Genomic DNA, 25,106 nt, shown 5'->3' on the forward strand with positions numbered 1-25,106 from the left:
ACTCCAGGATCATGACCTGAGCCGAAGGCGGTCGCTTAACCAACTGAGCCACCCAGGCGCCCAATATCTTTTTTTTTTAATGTTAGAGATTTCATGGGGTGCATCTGGTGCTTATGCGCTCGGGATAGTGCCCATTTGCTGCCTGTATGTGTTCAGACTACTTGGATGGGCATAAGCTAGTTGGGTTGAATTCCTTCACATTCCTTTGAATGGTAAGCAAGAATTCCTATCTCTTGGGCCTGGGTCTCTATGTTCCCTGGCCAGTGCAGCCGTCCTTGGGGGTGATATGACCTCTAGTTAGTTCCATCAGCAGAACTAACAACATGGATTGGGCTTCAAGCCTTTTTTTGTTTTGTTCAAGTGGGTGACGGGTAGGCATGAACAGGGACAAGGTGAGAGAGGGGTGGCTGGCTTTCCATAGAAGGTGCCTGAACCCCCTTTGCAAAAAGCCAGTTCTGAGTGGGGGAGAAAGCAAAGAGAGGAGGGGTGGGAGCATTGCCCTCAGCAGTGGAAGTCTGTGAAGGGAAGGGAGGAATTTGTTAAGGGATTACTAGGAAGTCATGCTATTTAACTCCCTCTGCATGTCCTCAAGAGACCTTCAGTCAAGATCCTTGTGACTTTTCAAGGCTTCTTAGAAAGGATTTCAGATGTGATGCTCTGATGCAATCAGACCAAAGGATGGACCAGGAGGGCCCAGTCTTTGCCACTGTGGCTTTCTTACAGAAAGGGACTCTGCTGCCCAAGCAAAGGGAGTGTTCTGGTCAGCACCACAGTTCTAAATCTCCCCATATAACTCAGTGGGTTCTGGTTTACACATCAGTCTCTTGGGAGGCGCATCAGTGTGAGTCTACTCTGAGAGGTTGCTAGCAAAATGGAATTTCTGGTCCTGCAGAGCTGAGGACCAAATTCTATAGCAGTCACCCCCACCAAGATGCTGCCCCCTCAATGGCCTTTCCTAAGCAGAGAGAACACCTTCATTTTCTCTTTCATCTAACAAATATTTTTGTTAAGTGCCAGGCACACAGGCTAAAGATACAGTGATGAGCATGAACGGGTATGAGGCCAGCCTTCATGGAGTTTATAATGTGCGGGGTGAAGGGTAGGGCAGATGTAAATTTTGCCACAAACAAATGTAAAATCATGACATTGTGTGACCATCACAGTTACGGGAGGTCTACACGGTGTTCTTGAGGGATCGTGACAGAGGGATTTGACCCAGTCAGGGAGATCTGAAGATGAGTAGGAGACTTGGAGGTAAACAGGGGAGGGAAATGTGCTCCACAAAGCATTTGAAGAGGAGGGAGGAGGGCCATGGCATGTATGGGGACAGAAAGAAGAGGCTGAAGGGGAGAGGGAGGTAGAGAGGGTGAGGAGAGGAGGCGGTGGGGCCAGGAGACAGAGGTGCTCATGCACACCTTTGCGTTTTAAGAAGAGTGCTCTTGGGGCACCTGGGTGGCTCAGTCATTAAGCGTCTGCCCTTCGGCTCAGGTCATGATCCCAGGGTCCTGGGATCGAGCCCCGCATCGGGCTCCCTGCTCCGCGGGCAGCCTGCTTCTCCCTCTCCCACTCCCCCTGCTTGTGTTCCCTCTCTCGTCAAATAAATAAATAAAATCTTAAAAAAGAAAAAAAAAGGAGTGCTCTTGGGGCGCCTGGGCCGGGGCGGGGTGTGGGCTCAGTCCTTTAAGCGGCTGCCTTCAGTTCAGGTCATAATCCCTGAGCCCTGCAAGGGGGCTCCACACTCAGCGGGGAGTCAGCTTCTCCCTCTCCCTCTGCCCCTCCCCTGTTCGTGCTCCCTCTCTCTCAAATGAATAAGTAGAATCTTAAAAAAGAAAGAGAAAAGGGAAGAGAGGGGGGAAAAAAAAAGAATGCTCTGGGCAAATGGGTGAGGGCAGACAATTTAAGGGGCTGTTACTCAAGTCTCACCAAATAGTTACACTTCCCAGAAAAATCCTCATATTGGCCACAAGAGGACATGCTTGAGGCTGTTCACGGTGGAGCCGGTAGTTGGAGGCAATTTAGATGTCCATCACCACGGGTCCAAATAACTACAACGTGAGTGCCCACTATGAAATACTGCATAGTTATTCTAAGTATCAGGCACACACAGCAACAAGGACAAGTCTTAAAAGCATCGTGCTGAATGGGAAAAATAAGAAACTGAGTGAGGTTTATAGCATAATACCATTTAGGTAAATTAAAAATACATGCACACTAGACAACACGCATATTTGACAAAGACACCCTCACACACACTGGGGAAGGGAGGAGTAGTAGAGAAAAGAGATAAAGGCCATAAATAGATAAAACAAGAGAGAGGGTATATAGAGCCCAATGATTATAGTCTGTCATGAAGCAAGCAATGAATAGCCCAACCTCTACATCTGGGAATAAACAATTAAAAGGCCTTGCAGTTGTTTAGGCAAGCGTCAAGCCCCTTAAACTATGGCACATGTGGTGGAGATGAAAAGTGGATGGAATATGTGATAGGAATGAAACACATAAAGCATATTTAACATATATAGTACATAGTAAGTGGCCAACATATGTGAGCTCTTACTATCTATTATTTAACCAATCAATGTGGAATTTCTTGGTCAGCACTAGGAAATTTAGTGATCCCTTCCATTCCCCTTAGGAGGGTGACCTTACCTAAAACAATGCATTCTTGGCTCATAATACCCCTTTTGCCACTCCCTCTCTGTCTTAAAAAACCTTTCCTTTTCTTCAGCTCGGTGGAACTACTTTCTATTTGTCAGATGGGATGCTGCCTGATCCATGAATCATTCAATAAAGCCAATTTCACCTTTTAAGTTACTCAGTTGCCCCTGGTTGGCTCAGATGGTTGGGTGTCTGCCTTCGGTTCAGGTCATGATGATTCCAGGGTCCTGGGATGGAGTCCCACATCAGGCTCATGGCTCAGCGGGGAGCCTGCTTCTCCTTCTCCCTCTGCCTCTCCCTCTGTTTATGCTTTCTCTCTCTGTATCTCTCTGTCTCAAATGAATAAATAAAATCTTAAAAAAATCTTGTTTAAAAAAATGTTAGTTGAATTTTTGTTGTTTAACAGTAGAAACATCAGAGATTACAGATAAATTCGAACAAACAAACAATTGTGAGTCCTAAATCTCTCCTGAGGAGTAACTAGGATCAATACTTGACATTCAGGAGAAATAGCTCTTGACATCTCTACAAATGCAAAATTCGTGATATCCTTGCCAGCATAAGCTTCTTAAAATGCAGGATACATAGCTGAGACTGGATAGGTGGTCATGCCATTCATTAAGATAGAGACCTCAAAAAGAAAAACAAACTTGATGGCAAAAAATGTGTTAATTTGGGGCTGAAATAGTTTGTGTTGAAGTCTGAGATTCTTCTAAGTGCATACAAAAATATTGAGGGCCTATGACGTGCCCTCATAGGTACTAGGAATGTGCTAGGTACTGGGAATACAAAGGTGAACAAAACAGATGATTCTAACCTTTTTGAGCTGGCAAGTGTATCACATAAACGAAATAAAATATAATTCTAAACTTTGGTAGCGGTTATGTAAGAAATCATAAGATACTAGGATGTAAACTAATGTAGTTTTTTTTTTTTTTAAGATTTTTATTGATTTATTTGACAGAGAGAGACACAGTGAGAGAGGGAACACAAGCAGGGGGAGTAGAAGAGGGAGAAGCAGGCTTCCCGCAGAGCAGGGAGCCCGATGCGAGGCTCGGGATCATGACCTGAGCTGAAGGCAGACGCTTAACGACTGAGCCACCCAGGCGCCCCAGGATGTAAACTAATGTAGTTTTTTTTTTTTTTTTAAGGATTTTACTTATTTATTTGAGAAAGAGAATGACAGAGAGGACGGGAGGGAAGAGAGTCAGAGGGAGAAGCAGACCCCCTGCTGAGCAGGGAGCCCGATATGGGACTCGATCCCAGGACTCCAGGATCATAACCCCAGCCGAAGGCAGTCGCTTAACCAACTGAGCCACCCAGGCGCCCGGTTTTTTTTTTTTAAGATTTTATTTATCTATTTGACAGAGAGAGACACGGTGAGAGAGGAACACAAGCAGGGGGAGCGGGAGAGGGAGAAGCGGGCTTCCCGTCCAGCAGGGAGCCCGATGCAGGGCTCGATCCCAGGACCCTGGGATCATGACCTGAGCTGTGGGCAGACGCTTAACGACTGAGCCACCCAGGCGTCCCTAAACTAATGTAGTTTAATATTTACTCATGTCCTTAATACGTTCCTAGGAAGACTCCCTAGAAGAGCAACTTCTGGGTCTACGGACCTGCTTGTTTTAATTTATTTTAAAAATTTTAAAAATAGACTTTATCTTCTGGAGCAGTTTGAGGTTTAAAAAAAGTTTTTAATTATCTTAGAGAGGCTTGGGGGAATGAGAGAGGATACTGAAAACACAAGGGCTCTAATTTGTTAAAATGTTCATCGGGCGAGTGGAGCATAGTGTGATAAAGTAAGAACTACATATCCCAAGGAGCAGCGCGGCACGTCACAGAAAGGATGGCGCATGCGTGGAGGAAGTTCGCGCAGCGACTGGCTCATAAAAGGAAAAAAGCGTGTGTGGTTCTCGACGTGCCGCGAATCTTCGAACGCAAGCGCGTTGTGATCTTCAGACTTTGAAAAGCATTCGAGGGGCGCGGCCGCGCCTGCCGTCGTAATTTGCAGCGCGACGTACCTATTCCGCTCGTGGCTTGGCAGGTGGGGCTGGGTCGCGGTCTGGGGCCCCCGGGGAATGGCGGGAGCGGAGAGCCGGGGTCCCCTCCGGTGCCTCCCCATTCCCGGGCCTCCGAGGCGGCTCTCGAGGGGCGGTGCGCACGCGCCCTGGGCGGGGAGAGGCGGGGCTCGAGGAGGGAGGGCCCGCGCCGGCGGTCTTTAGGATCTGCGCGTGCGCCGGCCGGCTCGGCAAGGAGGGGAAGCCGGCATGCGCGGTGCGGGGCGCGCAGGCGCCGGAGGCGGGGTACTCAGCCAAGGTGCGAGAAGACGGTGGCTGAGGATGAGCCGCTGTTAACGAGATAATTTTATTCGCCCTCCAGAGACTTCCAGTTGCCTCCTCATCTCTCTGCGCCCGTTTGCAGCGTGAGGCTTCAGCCTCTAGCTGGCGCCTTATCACTTCCAGGTCTCTGAACCCGCCCCAGTCTAGGCCCCCGCCGCTCCACTGAAATAGCACTTTGTTGAAGCTACCAATGCTCTCAGTCGCCAAATTCAGTGTTAAGTTCGTTCTCACTCCTGTAGCAGTGGTTGATGGGGTTCATCACTGCCCTTTCTTGAAGCACGTTCATTTTTTTTTTTTAAGATTTTATTTATTTATTTGAGAAAGAGAGATCATAAGCAGGGAGGAGGGGTAGAGGGAGAAGCAGACTCCCCGCCCAGCGGGGAGCCGGATGCGGGACTCGATCCCAGGACCCCGGGACCATGACCTGAGCTGAAGGCAGACGCTTAACTGACTGAGCCGCCCAGGCGCCCCAGCACGTTCATTTTATTTTGTAACATTCTCTTCTTTAGCCTCAGCTCTCTGGTTTCTCCTCTGCTGATGTCTTGTTCCTCTTTTTTCTCTTTAATGATTGTACTGCCCCCAGGCCTCGTCCTAATCTCTTTTCTGTGTCCACTTCCCAGGAGCTATCCATTTCAAGACTTTAAGTATAAATACCGTCTATTGTGCTCTCATATTTCGATCTTCAACCCAGTGCTCTACCTTGAACTCCAGATTCTTACATTCACGTCTCAAATGACATCTCTTAAAACGTCAAAATCGGCATCTCAAACATGTCCAGAACTGAAATTTTGAGTTTTACCCCTCACATACCTTCACCTTCCCCAGTCTTCCCATTCTTCCAGTTGCTCAGGCCAAACACTGAGTTATTCCTGGTGGGTTTTGCGCCCTGCTCCCTTTCCTTTTGCCCTTGAGGCTTTGAAGTTTCACTACTGGCACTTACTCTGTCAAAGAGGGATTCTCTTTGGCGCTTGGTCCTTTTTGCCTGAGAATTTGTGTTTTCAGTTCTTCAATATTCCCTGTCATTGTTTATTCAAATTTATCCATGTATCTGTTGTGTTCTCTATGTCTCTTTTAAAGTGTTTACTTCACCAACTAATAAGGATATGGAACTATTTAATGTCTGTGTTCCTTTCTGGACTGAATTTCATAAGCAAGGCAGGGACACTTTGTCTCATTCACTGCTGTATATTTCTCATGTCTGGCACAGAGTAGGTATTTGACAAATATTATTGAGTGAATGAATTTATAGAGAAGAAATACCTCCTCTCCATAGGTGGGGAGTAGACCGTCCCTCTTAGAGTGTAATAGTAACTAATTGGGGCGCCTGGGTGGCTCAGTTGGTTAAGCATCCGACTCTTGATCTCAGCTCAGGTCTTAATCTTGGGTTCATAAGTTTGGGCCCACGTTGGGCTCCATGCTCGGCATGGAGCTTACTTTAAAAAAAAAAAAAAAAAGCAACTAATTTTTTTTTTTCTGGGGTTGGAGAGAAGATATTTAATAGCCCAGCTTCAGAATTGTTGAAAGACTGTTTTAAGAGATTCACAGGATCCAGTTTGGTCCAGTAATCTATTCTGAAGACTTAGTAGATGCCAGGCCCTGTGCTAGTTGCTGGGAATGTAAAGACGAATACAGCTGCATGTCAGTCTTCTAAGAGCTCACGTTCTGCAGGAGAGACAAGTAAGTGAAACAGTCTCTCGGTGTATGTGTGACAAGTGCGAGAATCTGCTTTGGAAGTTTTGACTGCCGTTGGCATCAGGGCAGATGAGTGGCGCCTGGGGCAGCCAGATCCCCCTGCCATTCTTTTCTGGCTGTGAGCAGGTTTATTCTTTTACATGAGGATGCCATACAAATGTTACCGTAAGTATTCTGTTTAGTGTGTGCTGTGAAGAAGGTTGGCAGGTGCTGCTGTGGAAGTGTTAACTGTGCTGCCAGTTGATTTGGACCCCAGAAGATGAGCACCCAGAGGGAAGTGGGGGGAAGGATCAAGGGGCATTTCAGGCAGACATAACAGAAGCGCGAAAGTATGTGCTTGTTTGGAATGCGGGCACTAGAATTGCTCACTGTGGTTATTGTGTGGTATTGCTGTTTGAGAGGGGCTGGCTGTCTAGGATCTGAAAAAGTGCCTTGAAAGTGTTTTGTAGGGGCGCCTGGCCGGCTCAGAGGAGCATGTGGTTCTTGATCTTGGGGTCGTGAATTCAAGCCCCATGTTGGGTGTAGAGATTGCTTAAATAAATAAACTTAAAAAAAAAAAATCTTAAAAAGGTGCTCTGTAAACCACAGTGTCTGTTTTATAAATACCTGGCCCAACCGTGAGGCACCCTGTTCTCAGTGGGTAGGTCCATCAGCATCCGTAGTTTTAGTGACCCAACTTTCTGGAGCTGAAAATGGGGACATATAGTAAGTCACAGGCCTTTTTAACCCCATTTCTAAATTTGTATACAAAGAGTCTTACAAAGATTTTTTTTTTTTCACCAACCAATATAGAACCTTTATTTTTTTTTTTTTTTAATATTTTATTTATTTATTCATGAGAGACAGAGAGAGAGAGAGGCAGAGGGAGAAGCAGGCTCCCAAGGAGCAGAGAGCCTGATGCGGGACTCGATCCCAGGACCCTGGGATCATGACCTGAGCCGAAGGCAGACGCTTAACCATCTGAGCCACCCAGGCGCCCTAGAACCTTTATTTTTAATGTAATTTATGTACATCTGGAGAATGAGAGTAATCCTTTTACAGATGGAACTGATTGCTAGAAAAACTGATGACAAAGCCAACCTGGTATTTCTCGTGACTCCACATGAGTTTAAGCTTCAAATCCAGCCAAGAAGTTTGTTGCGATCTCTTTCAGCCTAGCATCTGACTGTTTGAGATCTTTCCATCAGTCCTTATATTGCCCAACAGGGCTTGGTGTTGGCTGATAACATGAGCCAAGAAAGCAGGCTCAAACTCGTGATCTTGCTGGGCTCCAGCTTATCAGATACCATCTTACACCGGCATAAAGAACAGCCACTTGTTCTTCGGTAGCCGTGGGAGAATGCTGTGCTTGCTTCAACAGCTCAGTCAGCCGCACGCCACGGCTTGAGTTGCTGAGTGGCAGCATCAAGATCAGAACCGAACTGGGCAGAAGCAGCAACCTCAAGATACTGAGCCAACTCCAGCTTCGCGGTATCTGCCACCTGCCTCATGGCCCTGGTTTGGGCAGCAGATCCCACATGGGACACAGACAAACCAACGTTAGTGGCAGGACGGATACCTTTGTAGAACAGTTGTGTTTCCAAGAAAATCTGTCTGTCAGTGATAGAAATGACATTTGTTGGAATGTAAGCCTTCACATCACCAGCTTGTGTTTCTGTGACTGAGAAAGCAGTCAAGGAGCCACCACCAGAAGAATTGTTCATTTGGGCTGCTCTGTCTAGCAGACGGGAGTGTAGGTAGGACACGTCACCAGGATAGGCCTCACCGACCGGGGGGGCTGGTGGAGCAGCAGAGACATCTGGTGGTAAGCAACAGCCTGTTTGGATAAGTCATCATAGATGATCAAAGCGTGTTTGCCATTATCTCTAAAATATTCTCCCAAAGAACAGCCAGAATAAGGAGCCAGGTCCTGAAGTGGAGCAGCATCAGGAGCAGTAGCTGAAACCACAGTGGCGGACTTCACGGCATCTGCATCTGTAAGTCTCTTCACCAGCTGGGCAACGGTGGATCTCTTCTGACCAATAGTAGATGTGGTATAGCTTCTTCTTCTCATCAGTTCCGTCGTTGAAATGTTTCTGGTTAATGATTGTGTCTGTAGCAATTGATGTTTGGCCCTCCGTTGGTCACCAATAATCAGCTCACGCTGGCCATGACAAAAGCACCAAGCTATCTGCAGCCTTAATACCAGTCTGCATTAGTTTGTGCACAGAGATTCGAGAAATGATCCCAGGGGCTTTCAGGCCAACTCGGCTACAGGTCTTGGAACCAGTTGGACCCTTTCCAACAGTGGCGTTACCCAGGGCATCTACAATACCGCCCAATAGTCCTCACCAACTGGAACATCCACAATGGCTCCTGTTCTCTTGACGATATCTCCTTCCTTAATTAGTTTGTCATTTCCAAACACGACAACACCAACGTTGTCAGGTTCCAAGTTCAGAGACATACTCTTTAAACCTGAAGAAAACTCTACCATTTCTTCTGCCTGAACATTTTTCAGCCCATGTACACGGGCAATGCTTAGGACACGCCCAGTCTCTTCAAGGTCAACAGAGGTGTCAACTCCAAGAATATGCTCTTCAAGGATAGGGGACACTTCAGCAGTGCCAGTCTTCTGAAAATGAGTGTTAGAGGCATGGAAGTTCCTTGCAGCAATGAAGGATGATCCCAGATCATTTTTGGAGACCAGCCTGGCCCGCCAAGGGAGGGCGCAGGGCCTGGCCACAGCGACGCGCATGGACATCTTCACAGCTTCTCGGGTGGTTCCTCTGCAGCCTCCACAGCCTCTGGACTGACTGCCTTACAAAGATTTTAAATGAGTCTTTGAAATGAAATGAATGAAAATGAATCTCCTATACAATTTTGATATATCATCTGCATTAGAAAAAAAATACCCAATTTACGTCACTTCAGTTACGTCACAGGATTTGTGGTCTCTGTATCTGTGGAGTAGAAGCCAGTTTGTTGAACACTGAACCAACAGGATTTGGATGTTGATCATTCTAAGGGTTGCTTGAGTCTTAAGACTTAGGTCGTAGAGTCAGACAGGTCTGGATTTGAATCCCACCTCTATCACTTACTACTTGCATGACCTGGATAAAGTCACTGATTCTCCAAGACTCTGGTTTCCACAGTTCTAAATGAAGAGTACAGCACTTACTTTGTGGGACCGTGAGGAGAGTTAGATGGGGTCATCTACATAAAAGTGCTTAGTAGGTATTCAGTAAGGAAAAACTGTCATAATTACCTTTATTTTTCTACCTCTTTTTATCAGATGCCACCATGAATCCCCATCTTATTGTTAATACTTTCAGTGTGATCTTAATATCCTAACAGTTGATTGACAGTTTCCAGTAGATGAAATGGTTCTATTTCTGTGATCTCTTTTGCTATTGAATAAGCTGAGCTTGTTACAAAGCTTGAAATTGGGAGGAGAGCACAAATTTTAGAGTTTGCAGTTTTGCAGCTACCTGTATTTCCCAAGTTACCCAGCATAATTTAACCAATCTGAACTTCAGTTTCTCCAGCTATAAAGAGGGTGTGCTTATGGGATTGCTGTAAGGTTTCAGTGAGAATCCCCTGTATAAGCTTTGGTCTAGAAGCATGGTGGGTACTAGGGGAAAGAAATCACCACCTCCTTAATTTTTTTCAAACCAATTGATGAATGTAGATTGTTGTTGATGATGGCCAGATTGAGAGTATGGAATCTTAGTGTAGGGTCTTAGATGCCTTCCTTCCCTTTGATTCAGAACGAAGCTCTTATTGTCTTAAGCCCCGTTAGCACTAACGTTAGAGGGGTTTAAGTATAGGATGTTTGGATTTGTTTGTATGAGGCCTTGGCTTCTAGAGAAGGGGCTAGAGAGCAGGTTTTTTGTTTTTTTTTTTAAAGATTTTATTTATTTATTTCACAGAGAGATAGCGAGAGCAGGAACACAAGCAGGGGGAGTGGGAGAGGGAGAAGCAGGCTTCCCTCCGAGCAGGGAGCCCGATATGGGGCTCGATCCCAGGACCCTGGGATCATGATCTGAGCCGAAGGCAGAGGCTTAACGACTGAGTCACCCAGATACCCCTAGAGAGCAGGTTTTGACTGGGTTAGCAGTTAATAGTCCTTTGTCCCTAGAATTACCTATTAGATTTCTTAGTTGCAGTTAACAAAAAGTGGACCTAGGGGCCCCTGGGTGGCTCAGTCGGTTAAGCGTCTGCCTTCAGCTCAGGTCATGATCTCAGGGTCCTGGGATCGAGCCCCGCATCGGGCTTCCTGCTCAGCGGGAAGCCTGCTTCTCCCTCTCCCACTTCCCCTGCTTGTGCTCCCTCTCTCGCTGTGTCTCTCTCTGTCAAATAAATAAATAAAATCTTTAAAAAAAAAAAAAAAAGTGAACCTAAACTAGTCCAAGCAGAAAAGGAGTGTCTGTTAGACTCTAACTGAAAAGTCCTGGGCATAGCAGCTTCAGGCATGGTTATTTCCAGAAAGCTAACCGATGTCACCAGGATTTTTTATGTCTTTCAGCGCTATTTCTGTCCGTGTTGGCTTCTCTCTCAGGCAGGCACATGCCTCCATCCTTCCCAGGCTTCCCTTCTACTCTCTTTAACAACCAACTAAAAGATGCAGATGGCTCCTAGCGAAAGATCTTAAGTTGATTTGGACCAGACTTGGGTCACATACCTCTTCCTGAGCCAGTTATTGTGGTCAGGGAGAATGGAATACTCCCATCTTTGGAGCCAAGATGAAGGACAGTTTCCCAAAGAGAAACTGAAGTGCTGTGACCAAAATAGAGAAAAGGTGATGGGCAGAGTACTCAGAGGTCGCTTCCTGTAGTGGTGGAGTAGCTCATGTCAGGCCAGCCCTCCCGCAAATAACGATTATAAACTGCGTGCCTACATGCACAAAAACAAACAGCCCCCAACTGGAATAAGGGCAGCAGGAGTGGATACCCGGAAGAAAGGGATGGCACTGGTGAGCCTCCTGTTTGTTGTTGTTAATGCTTTGTCACATGATAAGTACTCATCTTGGGAACAAGATAGCCAAGCAGGAGGATTCCAAATTCTTGATATAAAAGTCATTTTACCTAACTGTCCCATCAGCTGATGAAGGCATAAACAGAGTGAGGTCTATCCATACCTGGGCTATCAGTCAGCCATAAAAGGAGCGAAATACACATGTACAGTATGGATGAACCTTGAAAATACTGTGCTCAGTGAAGGAAGCCAGTCTCCACAGGCCACGTGCTGTGTGATTCTGTTTCTATGAAGTGTCCAGAAAAGACAGATCCATGAAGTCCAGAACGTAGAATAAGCAGTTGCCCGTGGCTGAGGGGAGGAAGGACTGGGGGGCTGACTGTTGTTTGGGTACAGGTTTTGGGAGGTCATGAAAATATTCTAAAATTCGGTGGTGGTGATGGTTGCACAACCTTGTGACTCTACTAAAAAGCCACTGAATTGAATGTAAAGGAAGCCGAGTAAGTGTATGGGAAGGGGCTCAACATCATTAGTCCACCGGAGAAGTCTAGATTAAAACCACAGTGAAAATTCACTTCACGCTAGCTAGGATGGCTAAAAACTGTTTTAAATAAAATGAAGATGACAACACAGTACACGGCAAGGATGTAGAGCAACTGGAACTTCTATACATTGTTGGTGGGAGAACTGGTACACCTTCTCAGGGAAGGAGACTGACACTTTCTTGGAAAATTAAACATCCACCTCAGACCTAAGTACTTAAGAAAAATGAACATGTGTCTAAAAAAAGACTCCATATGACTACTCATGGCAGTTTTATTCATAATGGCCCCAAGTTGGGAGTAGCCCAGGTGCCATCAGAACAGAGCTGGCTAAACAAGTTTGTTCATACGAGAGAACGCTGCTCAGCAATAGAAAGGGACAGACTCCTGATACACCACACATTCAGAGAATCCATACCCTAAAGAATGTGGATGGCATGATGACATTTCTTCATTTTTTTTTAAAGATTTTAATTAATTTATTTAGAAAGCGTGTGCGAGCAGGGGGAGGGGCAGGGGGGAGAGGGAATCCAACGCCAACCCTGTGCACTGGCAGAGCCCGGCTCGGCTCTGTCTCACGACCCTGAGATCACAACTTGAGCTGAAACCAAGAGTCGGATGCTCCACTGACTGAGCCACTGAGGTGCCTCATGATTACATTTCTATGAAGTTCTAGAACAGGTGGACCTCATCTGTAGTGAAAAATGTCAGAATGGTGGTTCCCTCTGTGGGTAGAAATAGAAGGCGTGGCTTCTAAATCAGTGGGAAGAAGAGAGTGCCAGGAGCCAGAAAGCTTAGAGTGTTGGGCCGTGCCTCAAAATGTGTAAGAAAGCCTGAAACCTTTCAGAGATTGCCCGGCCTCTCGAGGTTGGGATCAGCTGGGGCCCTTGGACTCTGATAACGGGCAGCTGGGGCTGGAAGCCACTTCCTCCCAGCTCGGAGCTCTGGCCTTTGCATCATGTATGGTTCTGTGCCCGGTGCTTTGTTCCTGTAGGCTTTGGCATTGGGGGTGTTTTCTGGGGGAAATTCAAGGTCACGACTGAACGGATCTGGAGATAGTTTGTTGTAAAACTGTAAAGTGAGGTGGTTCTCCCAAGCAAGGCACTGCCCAGCAGGCAGGGCTCAAACAGGAGAGCACTCCTCAACGGTGCGGACTCTGTGTGGCCCACCATCTCACCGTTGCTCCCCTCGGGCTTGGGATGCATCAGGGTTTTCTTCTGCCCTGGCCTTTGACTGTTTTGCTCAAGTTAGCATAGTCCCGATTTTTCCCTGGTGGTTCCCTGACCCCCATCTCCAGACAAGGAGGGGGTAGCTCATGTTCACATGTTGTGCCAGGCACCGCCTGGACCTTCCTTACGTTGTTGATCCTCAAATGGGTTCTCTGGTTTTTACTGAGACTCAGAAAGGCTCAGGAGCTATGGCCTCATGAGAACTTAGCAGCTGTTCTGTCCCTGTTTCCCTTCTTGGAACGCTCCTAAAGTATGCATGTCAGTTCATTTGTCTGATGGCTATTTTGCAAGTGGTGTATTTCATTTCTTTATATGACTTTATACTGCTGTGAGTGCTGGGCATGCTGTTCGCCTCTTCCTGTGTTTCCCAGAGTAGTTTCTGACAAACCGCTACCAAGCCCTCCCTATGTTCCAGGCTTCATTTTGGGTGCCAAGATACAAAGGTGAGTAAAACTCTGTTCTTGTACGTAGGGGGCTGGGAATGTGAGAAGTGGACTCCCACACAAGTGGAAAGCAATCTTACAAAGACACACGCGTGCCGATTGTGGTTATGTTGGAGACACAGAGTGGCACACAGAATGAAGATCATTTTAGGTTGCTGGGACTTGCTTTAATGATTCTTTAATATTGTTCTACTATTTTTTTTTCCTGTTAATTAGAGAAAAGTGGAAAGAGAGGTGTGGCCAGAGTGCTCTGGGGAGCCAGGGGAGTTCCTGACTGCTGAATGGTTAAGGAGTGCCCCCAGGAAGAGGGGGCATAGAGCAGGAAGAACATGCTGGCATTTGTCTGATAGGTCCTGGGGGAAGGGGCATCCAGGTAGTGGAACACCTTGATGGTCCACTTGCTGAGCTGGCGACTGAGTGGTTCCGGAGATAGCAGTGATTTTTCGTAAAATCATGAAGTGAGGTTTTCCCAGGCAGGGAGCTACCCAGCAGGCAAGGCGACCCTCCAGAGCGCTGTCACCCATGTGAGCGCTTCTCAGTATTTCACACCGGATAGAAACGAGGGGAGATGAAAGCCTTTTAAAAACCACTGGTAACTGTGCATGTGAGGGGATCCCAATAATTGGTGTAGGGGCTAAGTGTCAGAGGCTGAAGGTCTCCAAAAATGGGTCCCACCTCCCCACTGCTGCCCACTTTGGTATGTGATCTACTCCCTCCCCTCCAGACCACGCAGGTAACTTTTCCAGCCTGTATACTGTGTCAGCCCCCATCTCCCGCGTATATGTCTGTCTTTGCATCTTCCATTTGCAAAAGGTTTGAGGAGATAACATGCTTTTTTTCCCCTGTGTATCCATGGGATACCTCTGGAGAAATACCCAAGAAACAGTAGTGGTTGCTTCTAGGGGTGGGAGATTTCATTGTAATTCTGGTATCGTTTGAATGTTTTTATTATGTGCATATATTTAATATATATGTATATATTAAAATTTTCTTTTTTTTAAGAGAAACAGGCTTTGTGCCCAACTACAATGAGACACAGGGATGGGATGATATTGTGATAATGTGATGAGAGCCCCAACTAAGACAGTGACAGATGTGGTGGAAGGGAAGGGCTAGGTTTGAGAGAAATTTCTTAGGCAAAATCCCTAGAATTTGAAGAGGGTGGATCAGGGAGGTGTGGGGGGTTGTAGCTGATCAAGAAGGAGGAATGGATGACTCTGGGATTTGCAGCCTGCGAAGCTAGCTGGACAGTGATGGATGCCATCAACCCACATCTGGAAGGCAGGGCAGAAGGAAGTATGAGGTGTCTGAGGGGCATCTGGGTTGAGTCATCAGGTGGCAGCTGGAAATCTGAGTTGGGAACCTTGGAGAGAGGTCAAGGCTGATGATCTCCATTTGGAAGTTTCAGAATATGGGGCCTTATAGTTGATGAGATGCCCAGGGAGTGCTTAGAGACAGAGAAGGGCTTCCTGGGGTGATTATCCTCTGGGGTAGAGGAGGGAGCAACAGAAAGACCGTGCAGGGTGGTTGGAGAAATAGGGGGGACTGGAGGCCTGGAAATCCGGAGAGCAGAGCTTCGAGAAGCAGCGTGTGGTCAGGTATTCAGTGCAGTGGAAAGGTCCAAGAGCTGGCAGGAGATCACTGGGGACTGAGGGAGAGCCACGCCGTGTTGGGTTGAGGCATGAACAGGAGTAGAAGTGAAGATGGTGGGTACCACGTGCCAGCTCCATGCTAGGTACAGGAGGTGGAGTGATCCCCACCCTCAGAGACTAGACTAGCTGGGGAGGAGACAAAAACACACAAAGAGAATTTTAATAGGATTTGGTAGGCACTGTGGTAGAGAGATGCACAGGATATTATGGGAACACAGGGAAAAGTAACTTAACTCAGCCTAGGAGACTGGGGGTGGGGGTGGGGGTAGGAGGGGTGGGGTTCTAACCATGGCTGGTGGAAGGAGATGACTTGATAAGTAAGCCAGGTCTTAGATACTAAGTAGTTAAATCAGGCAGAGGATTAGGGGTGTCCTGCTTGCAGGAAGGGCATCCCAGATAGAGGGAACAGCATGGGGATAAGAAATTACATTGTGTATGGTCAAAACCGGAAGAGTTTGGAATGGCTGGAATATGAGGTATGAGGCAGGCACTGGTGAGAGGAGATGAGGCTGGTGGGGGGGGGACAGGGATGGAAACCTCTTCATCAAGCCAGTGTGGTGTGTGAAGAGCTTGACTTATCTCAAGGCAGGGGTTGAAAGCTTTGTTAGGGGAACATGACCACACTTGTCTTTTAGATGGGTGGTTTTAGGACCTCACAGAGGGTGGATTTGATGGAGAGGAGAATGCAGAAGGGGGCTGCTGTGTCATTGGTATGGTGGGAAACAGTGCCTGAAGGCTAGGAAAGAGGGATGGGTTTATGGGGCAGTAAGTCAGCAGGAGTGGTGACTGATTAGACATAGGGAGATGGGGGTGTGAAACTCACTATTTCCAGCACCGGCGGCTGGATGGGTTATGGAAATGTCAACAGGGAAGGAGTATACTACCACACAGGAGTTTCGGAGGAGGGGAGGCGGAGAGGGAGGAGTCTGGCTTTGGACATACTGGGGTTTTTTTTTAAGTTCTATTGAGCTAAAATTCACGTACCGTACAATTCACCCATTCAAAGTGCACAATTCATTGTTGGGTTTTTTAAAGTATATTCACAGATTTGTACAACTATCCATTATTTAATTTTAGAATATTTTCTGGACACATTGATTTAAAGTCTTTTTTAAATTATAGAGTATTTCTAGCATACAGAGGTAGAGAGGCTCATGTAAGGAATGTCTCTGTTGAACATAGGGATTTGGGGTCTTTTCTGCTAGAGCTGTCCAGCCGGCATGAAAATAAGATTCTGAATCTTGGGGAAGTCATAGGGGTTGGCAGTGGATTTGGGAGTTGGTACCATGTGGTTCATAGTTGATAGTGAGGTAGGCTGCAGGAGCCAGGGAAAAGCCTATATTTAACAACAGAGTTTGGAATAGTTGCTGTGGGAAATTCAAAATGGACCTCATGGCAGGGGTGGGGTCAGGACAGGAGAGAGGTGGTGTGTGAAGTAGAAAAAATTATAAAGTTCCTGCCAAGTCCTTGACCCGACCTATCAGTGGCGGTTATTGATGTAAGAGGTTCGTTGATGAAAGCAGAGGTGTGTGTTCGTGCCTGGGGAGGCTCCAGTCTGGTTGGGGAAGAAAAAACCAGTTTATAAAGGAAGAGTCCAGTAAGAGACAAGTTTGGCTTTTTAGGGACAGTCCAGCAGGACCCACCTCGAGCTGATCCTTGAAAGTGTAACGTTGGTATCCTTGGTGAGGAGGAGGGGCATGCCATGGACAGAAGGGGAGAGGTGGAAGGGGACAGGACATCCGTGTTGCGTGTGTGTGGCTAAGACAGGCGGAAGGGGTGTTAGCAGACGACGAGGGCTGGATCCCACTGCGCACCCGCCCGGCTCCTCTTCAGATGCAGCCCTGTTCTCTGGTCCCTGGACTTGTTCTCAGCGTGCTTCTGTCCCTCAGGCAGCATACTCCGTTTCCCCACCTGAAACCCCCTCTGCCTCCCGCTCAGGCCTCCGCCCGCCCTGGTGCCACAGCTCAGCTGGCAGGACGGTGGCTCCTGTCTCGAACTAGAGGTGCTCTCCCTGAGGTCCTCAGGAACGTCCTGTCAGACTCAGGAGCGCGCTCCCAGTCCTTCTCTGTGGCCTCCGGGGGCAGGAGAGGGGGGCGGCCAGACTCGCCCTGAGTAGTGCCGCATTTGCAGGGCGGGCAGGTGAGGGGCCAGCCCCAGAGACTGGAGGAGCCGGAGTGAGGTGGAGGGTGGACGGTGCAGGAGGGAGGCCCTGAAGCCAGAGGCGGCGGCGGCAATGGGCACCCATGTCGAGTGAGATGCAGACAGGTCGGGTCGGCCTGAGCGGGAGAGGATCTGATGCTTTGACCCGTATGGTTATTCGTTCTCTCGAGAGCATCGTCACTGCATTGGGGAGGACAGAAGCTAGACGGAAGCGGGTTGAAAAGTAAAATGGGGGTGAGGACGAGAGGCCCAGGCTTGGACAACTGAAGTTTTTCTGTGAAGAGAAACAGGGTGGGGAGCTGGAGGTGAGTGGGGATTAGAAGCTCTTATTTATTTATTTATTTAAGATGAGCTCTCCTCAAGTATGCTCATTTTGCTCATACCGCCCAGGAAAGGGGTATCAGACGGCCCAGGAGGAGGTGGGGTTCGGAGCACAGGTGAGGAGCTAGTCCTTCCCTCTGGGGGAGGCAGAGCTGCAGGTGCTGCTGCATGGAGCTCGTTGTGGTCTTGGCATCTTGGTGGGAACAAGGTCTCTGGCTTCTCTTCTGAGCAGAGTAGGAACCTGGGACTTTAGCTAGCGGGGGCCCAGACCCAGGTCTGAGGGCAGCGGAATCACTGGGAAGGATAACCAGTTGGCGTGACGGCATAGTGGGCGTGCCTGCTGCCAGCATTGGTCACGGCGCTGTGTAAAGTCAACCCCCCCGTGCCTGGCTGTGGGCCTTGCCCCAGTTGTACTCGGCTCGGGTGTGGGCCGGTAGAGGGCAGGTGGTTCCACCTAGAATTCCTGCTTTCGTTAGCAGGAGAGAGAACTGTCTTCTGTGCTAATCCATCCCTTCCTGCGATCTTTCTGCTGAGCTCAGGGGGTGGTCTTTCCTCCTCTTTTCTCACACGGCAGATCAGTTCCTAGACGTCAGACTTCATGCTGATCATTTCTCAAGTTTGTACACTTCTCATCTCTACACTCGAGATCCATTATTTCATGCGGTTCTAGCTAAATGCAGCTAGACTTTTTTTTTTTTTTTTAAGATTTTTGTTTATTTATTTGACAGAGCGAGAGAGCACAAGCAGGGGGAGCGGGAGAAGGAGAGGGAGAAGCAGGCTCCCCGCTGAGCAGGGAGCCCGATACGGGACTCCATCCCAGGACCCTGGGACCATGACCTGAGCCGAAGGCAGACGCTTAACCATCTGAGCCACCCAGGCACCCTAGACTTTTTTTTTAAAGATTTTATTTATTTATTTGAGAGAGAGAGAATGAGAGACAGAGAGCATGAGAGGGAGGAGGGTCAGAGGGAGAAGCAGACTCCCCGCTGAGCAGGGAGCCCGATGCGGGACTCGATCCCGGGACTCCAGGATCATGACCTGAGCCGAAGGCAGTCGCTTAACCAACTGAGCCACCCAGGCGCCCTAGACTTTTTTTTTTTTAAAAGATTTTTATTTATTTATTTGACAGAGCGAGAGAGCACAAGCAGGGGGAGCGGGAGAAGGAGAGGGAGAAGCAGGCTCCCCGCTGAGCAGGGAACCCAATGCGGGACTCGATCCCAGGACCCTGGGACCATGACCTGAGCCGAAGGCAGACGCTTAACCATCTGAGCCACCCAGGCACCCTAGACTTTTTTTTTTTTTAAGATTTTATTTATTTATTTGAGAGAGAGAGAATGAGAGAGAGCACATGAGAGGGGGGAGGGTCAGAGGGAGAAGCAGATTCCCCGCCAAGCAGGGAGCCCGATGCGGGACTTGATCCCGGGACTCCAGGATCATGACCTGAGCCGAAGGCAGTTGCTTAACCAACTGAGCCACCCAGGCGCCCACCCTAGACTTTTTTTTTAAGGGACAGGTTCTCCTCTAGATGGAAGTGTATTGCTGTGGTGGCGCAAATAGTGTTGCACGTGTGGGAAAACAGGTCTGCGTCCCAAGCAGAAAAATCGATACATTGGACTGCATAAAAATCTAACAATGTGTTTCAGAGGACAAAATTCAATAATAAAAAAGACGAATAAATCAAAAATGGGCAAAGGGCAGTTCTTCAGAGAAGACACACAGATGGCTAATAAACATGTGAAAACATGTTCAGCATCCTTAGCCATTGGGGAAATGCCACTCAAAACCGCTGGTTAACATCTGACAACCCACCAGGATGGCTGGCGTCAGAAAGACAATCCCACGCATTGGTGCAGATGTAGAGCTGTCCGAACCCTCGTGCATTGCTGATGGGAATGTAAAATGGTGCAGCCACTTTGGAACCAGTCTGGCAGCTCCTTATAAGGTTAAGCACAGAGTGACCATATGACCCAGCAATTCCACTCCTAGGTACAGACCTGGAAAATGAAAACATGTCCATGGAAAAACTTGTCCACGAGTGTTCATAATAGCATTCTTCTTCTTTCTTCCTTCTTTTTCCTCCTTCTTTTAAAGTAATCTCTACACCCAATGTGGGGCTCGAACCTACAACCCTGAGATCAAGAGTCGCATGCTCTAGCAACTGAGCCAGCCAGGCGCTCCTCATAACTGAGCATTATTCTTAGTAGCCAAAAAGTGAACACAACCCAAATATCCATTGGTTGATGGGTTAATATACAAAATGTGGTATATGCAAACAAAGGAATATTATTCCACAATAAGAAGAAAAGAAGTACAGAATGGGCAAATCTATAGAAACAGAAACTAGATTAGTGTTTGCCCAAGACTGGGGGGTAAGGGTGGGGAGGTACATCTATCTAAAATTAACAAGACTTTGGACTTGGATTCTGGGTATTTCATCTAAACGGACTCACCGTATGTAGTCTGTTGTGTGTGGCTTTTACTTAGCATCAGGTTTTCAGGGTTCATCTGTGTTAATGAAGCAAGGATGAGTACTTCACTCCTTTCACTGTTGAGTAATACGTTCCTTTGTGTGACTAAAACCACTCCTGTCCATTCGTGTTTCTCCACACCCTCCTCGACACTTGTTATTACATCTCTTTTTGATTAGAGCCATCCTGGTGAGTGTGAAATGATACCTCCTGGTAGTTTTGATTTGTATTTCCTGGTTGGCTAATGATATTGAGCATCTCTCCATGGGCTTCTTGGCCATTGTATATCTTCTTTGGAGAACTGTCTATTCAGATCATTTTTGTATATGGTCTGAGGCCAGGGTCCAAATTCATTCTTTTTCATGTGGATATCTAGTTGTCCCAGCACCATTTGTCAGAAAGATGATTCTTTTCCACCCTGGTTGGAAATTAATTGACTGTGGGTATGAGGGTTTATTTCTGGTCTCTCGATTTTGTTTCATGGATCTTTAGATCTATCCTTAAGCCAGTACCTCACTGTCTTAATTACTATAGCTTTGTGTAGTGCGTTTTGTAATTGGGAAAACTTACTTATTTTTTAGATTGTTTTGTCTATTCTGGATCCCTTGAATTACCATATGAATTTTAGGATGACCTTGTTAATTTCTGCAAAGAAGTCAGGTGGGATTGCATTGAAAATGATGAGGGATAGGGGTGACTGAGTGGCTCCGTCGGTTGGGCATCTGCCTTTGGCTCGGGTTGTGGTCTCCAGGTCCTGGGATCAAGCCCCGTGTCAGACTTCCTGCTTAGCAGGGAGTCTGCTTCTCCCTCTGCCTCTGCCCCTCCCCTTGCAACTGTGCATGTGCGTGCTCTCTCTCTCTCTCTCAAATAAATAAATAAAATCCTAAAAAATAAAGAAAATGATGAGGGATAGAAGTAGGAAAATGTTTACCCTTAGCTGGAAAGGCTGACCTAAAGCCTGCATAGTTTTGATAGGGATCAAATACGTGCTAGTTGCTACATTCTTTAAGGGTCTCATGACTGCCTGCACATCTCACCAGTAGTTAATATTGAACTGAATGTTAAACACCAGGGGAATCTTGCAAAAGTAGTTTTAGACATTCAAAGAAATTTGAAGAAACTTTTGTAATCTTATATTCCCTGCATGCCTCCTTCCTTTTGCTGAGTATATGACCACCAGCCTCACATAGCCAAAGCGCAGTTCTTTCTGCCCATGGGTCCTGTCCCCGTGCTACTTAAATAAACTTACTAAGCTGCACTGTCAGTGGCTCAAGAATTCTTTCCTGACCCTTGGCACTCACCAGCCCCCACATAAGTTTTGGTGACCTGTACAGGGACAGGGCCAAAAAGAATTCAGGAGATTCAGTGCGGCTGGGTAAGTCTTCTTTACCCCCAGTCTTTGTTTCTTACTCTGTTCTTTTTCGGAGATCTCCTAAATAGTATGACCCTTTGGAATGTGCCTTGTCTGAGTGCTCAGGGGAAGAACCTCTTTCCTGTGGCTACATTCCAGGGAGGGACAAACTCTTGCCACCCGGCTGGCCACTAGTATGTTGGCCATAATGGTGTTGGGCTCAGGCTCTCCCTGTTTTACCCGTTCTTTCAATACTCGTGTTCTTCTCAGGCGCAGGATGGCCATGCGTGTCATCAGGACAGCCACCGATCTTAACTCCCGTGTAAGGTATCCTCCCAAATAACCTGGTGTGATCCCTCCATGAGCATAAAATCCAAGATACATCTGACCGTGTGCTTCCTGCAAGGGACCGGTGGGAGCTCTTACGCGGTTGGGGCACTCACCTGACAGGGACCACTTAATCTGAGAGCAGGACCGAAAATGCCAAACAGCCATGGGTAAGGACGAATGAGAGACATGAAGAAACAAAAGTATGGAAATCCTATTGAATCCGGGCAACTTTCTCATGAGCTTTATCCATGATCCAGTCCTTTTTTTTAATTTTTATTTTTTTAATTTTTATTTTTTTATTAACATATAATGTGTTATTTGTTTCAGGGGTACAGTTCTGTGATTCATCAGTCTTAATGCAATTCACAGCGCTCACCGTAGCACATACCCTCCCCAGTGTCCATCACCCAGCCACCCCATCCCTCCCACCCCGCTCCACTCCAGCAACCCTCAGTTTGTTTCCTGAGATTAAGAGTCGCTTATGGTTTGTTTCCCTCTCTGGTTTCTTCTTGTTTCATTTTCCCCCTCCCCTCCCCGTTCCCCTATGATCCTGTTTTATTTATCAAATTCCTCATTATCCAAGATCCAGTCCCAAGGGAGTGGTCCCATCCGGCGCCTCCCCAAGAGGTCCTGTTCCATGTGTGCCGCGCCTGCTTTCCTGTCGACAGATTGCTGCCAAGATCCTGTCCACACCTCCCTCTTTTTCCCAAGTTACTTACTGCCTCTTCGTTTGCTGCTGCTTTTTTTTTTTTTAAAGATTTTATTTATTTATTTGACAGAGAGACAGCGAGAGAGGGAACACAAGCAGGGGGAGTGGGAGAGGGAGAAGCAGGCTTCCCACAGAGCAGGGAGCCCGATGCGGGGCTCGATCCAGGACCCCAGGATCATGACCTGAGCCCAAGGCAGACACTTAACGACTGAGCCACCCAGGTGCCCCTCTTTGTTTGCTTCTTATTTTGTGCATCAGATCTGAAATGTGTCTTGAGAAGACTGGATGAATGTTGCCTGACTCTTGTACTTGGGGGCTTCTCCCTCATTCGTTCCCAGGTTGATAGCTATGATAACTGGATAGCTATGATAACTGCCAGTTGTCTGTGGTTAGTCTACCTTGGGGCGGTGACTTTAAGGAATATTCCAAGCAGCTGCTGAAACTCCTTTTGTTTCGAAGAGGTTCCCTGAATTCTCTGGCCTGACATGGACTGTTTTCACTTTTTGTGGGTGGAAAGAAAATGTGCGTTTGTTCTTCTGTCTCAGCTGATGAGCTCTAGGACCCGGAGTCCTCTTTTTTCTGTTTGGGCTTTTATCCAGCTCCAGCCTTGTTGGCAGCACCCCTTCCCTCTCCTCGTGTTTCCGCACCACCCTAGGCAAGGCTTACATAACCAGCTCTGGTGAGACCTCCGTGCCTCCTGCCCTCGCTGTTTCGCCACCTCCTTATGAGGTTCCAACTGAAGCACCTCCTGAATCAGCATGAAGAGGTCCAAGAGTTCCCTTGGGCTTAACCCACTCCCTTCAGATTTCCCCATAGGTGCCCCGAGTAAAATTGACAGCGGGGAACAAATTGACTGTTAGTTCTCACAGGTGCAGTATATTCTGTAGTAAAGCTAATTTAGGTTTGTTAGTTTCATTAAAATGACGTGTCTTTAGAGTTATCAGCATTAAATGTAAAACTTTACTGAGGTTTACTAAAGGTCAGATAAGCTCGTGTTATCTTTGCTGCAGTTTGTCAGCAAAAGATGATTTAAAATGATGGTTAATTTTACCCATCTCATAAAGCTTTCCTGGGTAATTGTTAAGAACGAGTAGGTTGAATAAAAAGGTTTCTAGGTAGGGGCGCCTGGGGGGCTCAGTCAGTTCAGTGTCCAACTGTTGATCTCAGCCCAGGTCTTGATCTCACAGTCGTGAGTTCCAGCCTCACACTGGGCTCCACACTGGACGTGGAGCCTACTTAAAAAAAAAAGTTTATAGGTAAAACTTTTAAATGGCTTTCAAAATCTTTAGTAACCTGAACCTTTAAAGTGTTGCTAAGTTAAACAATAAATTGGATTGAATTCATTGGCAATCCAAATCTTGTCCCTAACAAAACAAAATATTAAAGCATTGTTTACTCAACACGGGTTTGTGCTTCTGGCTTCTTATTGCAGAGAAACTGACAAGAGTTGCTTTCCTTATTTCCATCAGGCTTAATTACATTTAACAGAATTTTAACCTAGAAACCTTAGTCTGAAAATTAAGTAGTAACCAATTGTGAACTGTCTGCTACACCAGAATTTCTTTTTTTTAAGATTTTATTTGTCAGAGAGAGCGAGAGTACAAGTAGGGGGAGCGGCAGGCTGAGGGAGAAGCAGGCTCCCCACTGAGCAAGGAGGCTGATGTGGGACTCAATCCCAGGAGGCTGATGTGGGACTCGATTCCAGGACCCTGGGATCTTGACCTGAGCTGAAGGTGGACACTTAACCGACTGAGCCACCCAGGCATCCCTACACCAGAATTCTTTAGCTTGGCAATTTATGAGTACAGTTCATAATTTCTAAAAATATATGTTTCCCCATAGCACAGTCTTTCAGTAAAGCATAAGGCATGTTTACCAACAGACTCGACTCTGTATTTAGGAAAGTAGGAAATGTGTAAGGAAGGTATAAGAAATGATAATACATTTTTTTCTTTTTAAAGATTTTATTTATTTATTTGAGAGAGAGAATGAGAGACAGCATGAGAGGGAAGAGGGTCAGAGGGAGAAGCAGACCCCCCGCTGAGCAGGGAGCCCGATGTGGGACTCAACCCCGGGACTCCAGGATCATGACCTGAGCCAAAGGCATTCGCTTAACCAACTGAGCTACCCAGGCACCCGAGAATACATTTTGTTGAGGGGGAAAAGAAAGTTATTTTGTCCCAAAATGAGGTTGGTTATTTATTTTTAAAGATTTTATTTATTCATTTGAGAGAGAGCGAGCACGAGCAGGGGGAG

General features: G+C 47.1%; 1 protein-coding gene and 1 pseudogene across 5 annotated transcripts in view; one reads left to right on the top strand and one right to left on the bottom strand.

The window, feature by feature from the left end:
• The first annotated feature begins 4,540 nt into the window (after positions 1 to 4,540).
• SGF29 (SAGA complex associated factor 29) overlaps positions 4,541 to 25,106 on the top strand; it is a 32,092-nt gene continuing 11,526 nt past the window's right edge. The window contains exons 1-2 of one of the 5 annotated variants that reach the window (XM_064592943.1): positions 4,542 to 4,702; positions 22,082 to 22,308. In XM_064592943.1, the coding sequence (XP_064449013.1) occupies positions 22,305 to 22,308 (4 nt within the window). In that variant the 5' untranslated portion in view covers positions 4,542 to 4,702; positions 22,082 to 22,304. Of the gene's footprint in view, positions 4,703 to 11,042; positions 13,860 to 22,081; positions 22,309 to 22,920; positions 23,072 to 25,106 lie in introns of those variants that run through there. The other 4 variants (XM_064592944.1, XM_064592945.1, XM_045875256.3 and 1 more) reach the window with 4 other exon arrangements.
• On the bottom strand, positions 7,798 to 9,432 carry LOC123844593 (ATP synthase subunit alpha, mitochondrial-like; annotated as a pseudogene).

The sequence above is a fragment of the Mirounga angustirostris genome, unplaced genomic scaffold, assembly GCF_029215605.1.
Source record: "Mirounga angustirostris isolate CCGP_5_RB_7025 unplaced genomic scaffold, mMirAng1.0.hap1 SCAF_5, whole genome shotgun sequence".
Taxonomy (NCBI): domain Eukaryota; kingdom Metazoa; phylum Chordata; class Mammalia; order Carnivora; family Phocidae; genus Mirounga; species Mirounga angustirostris.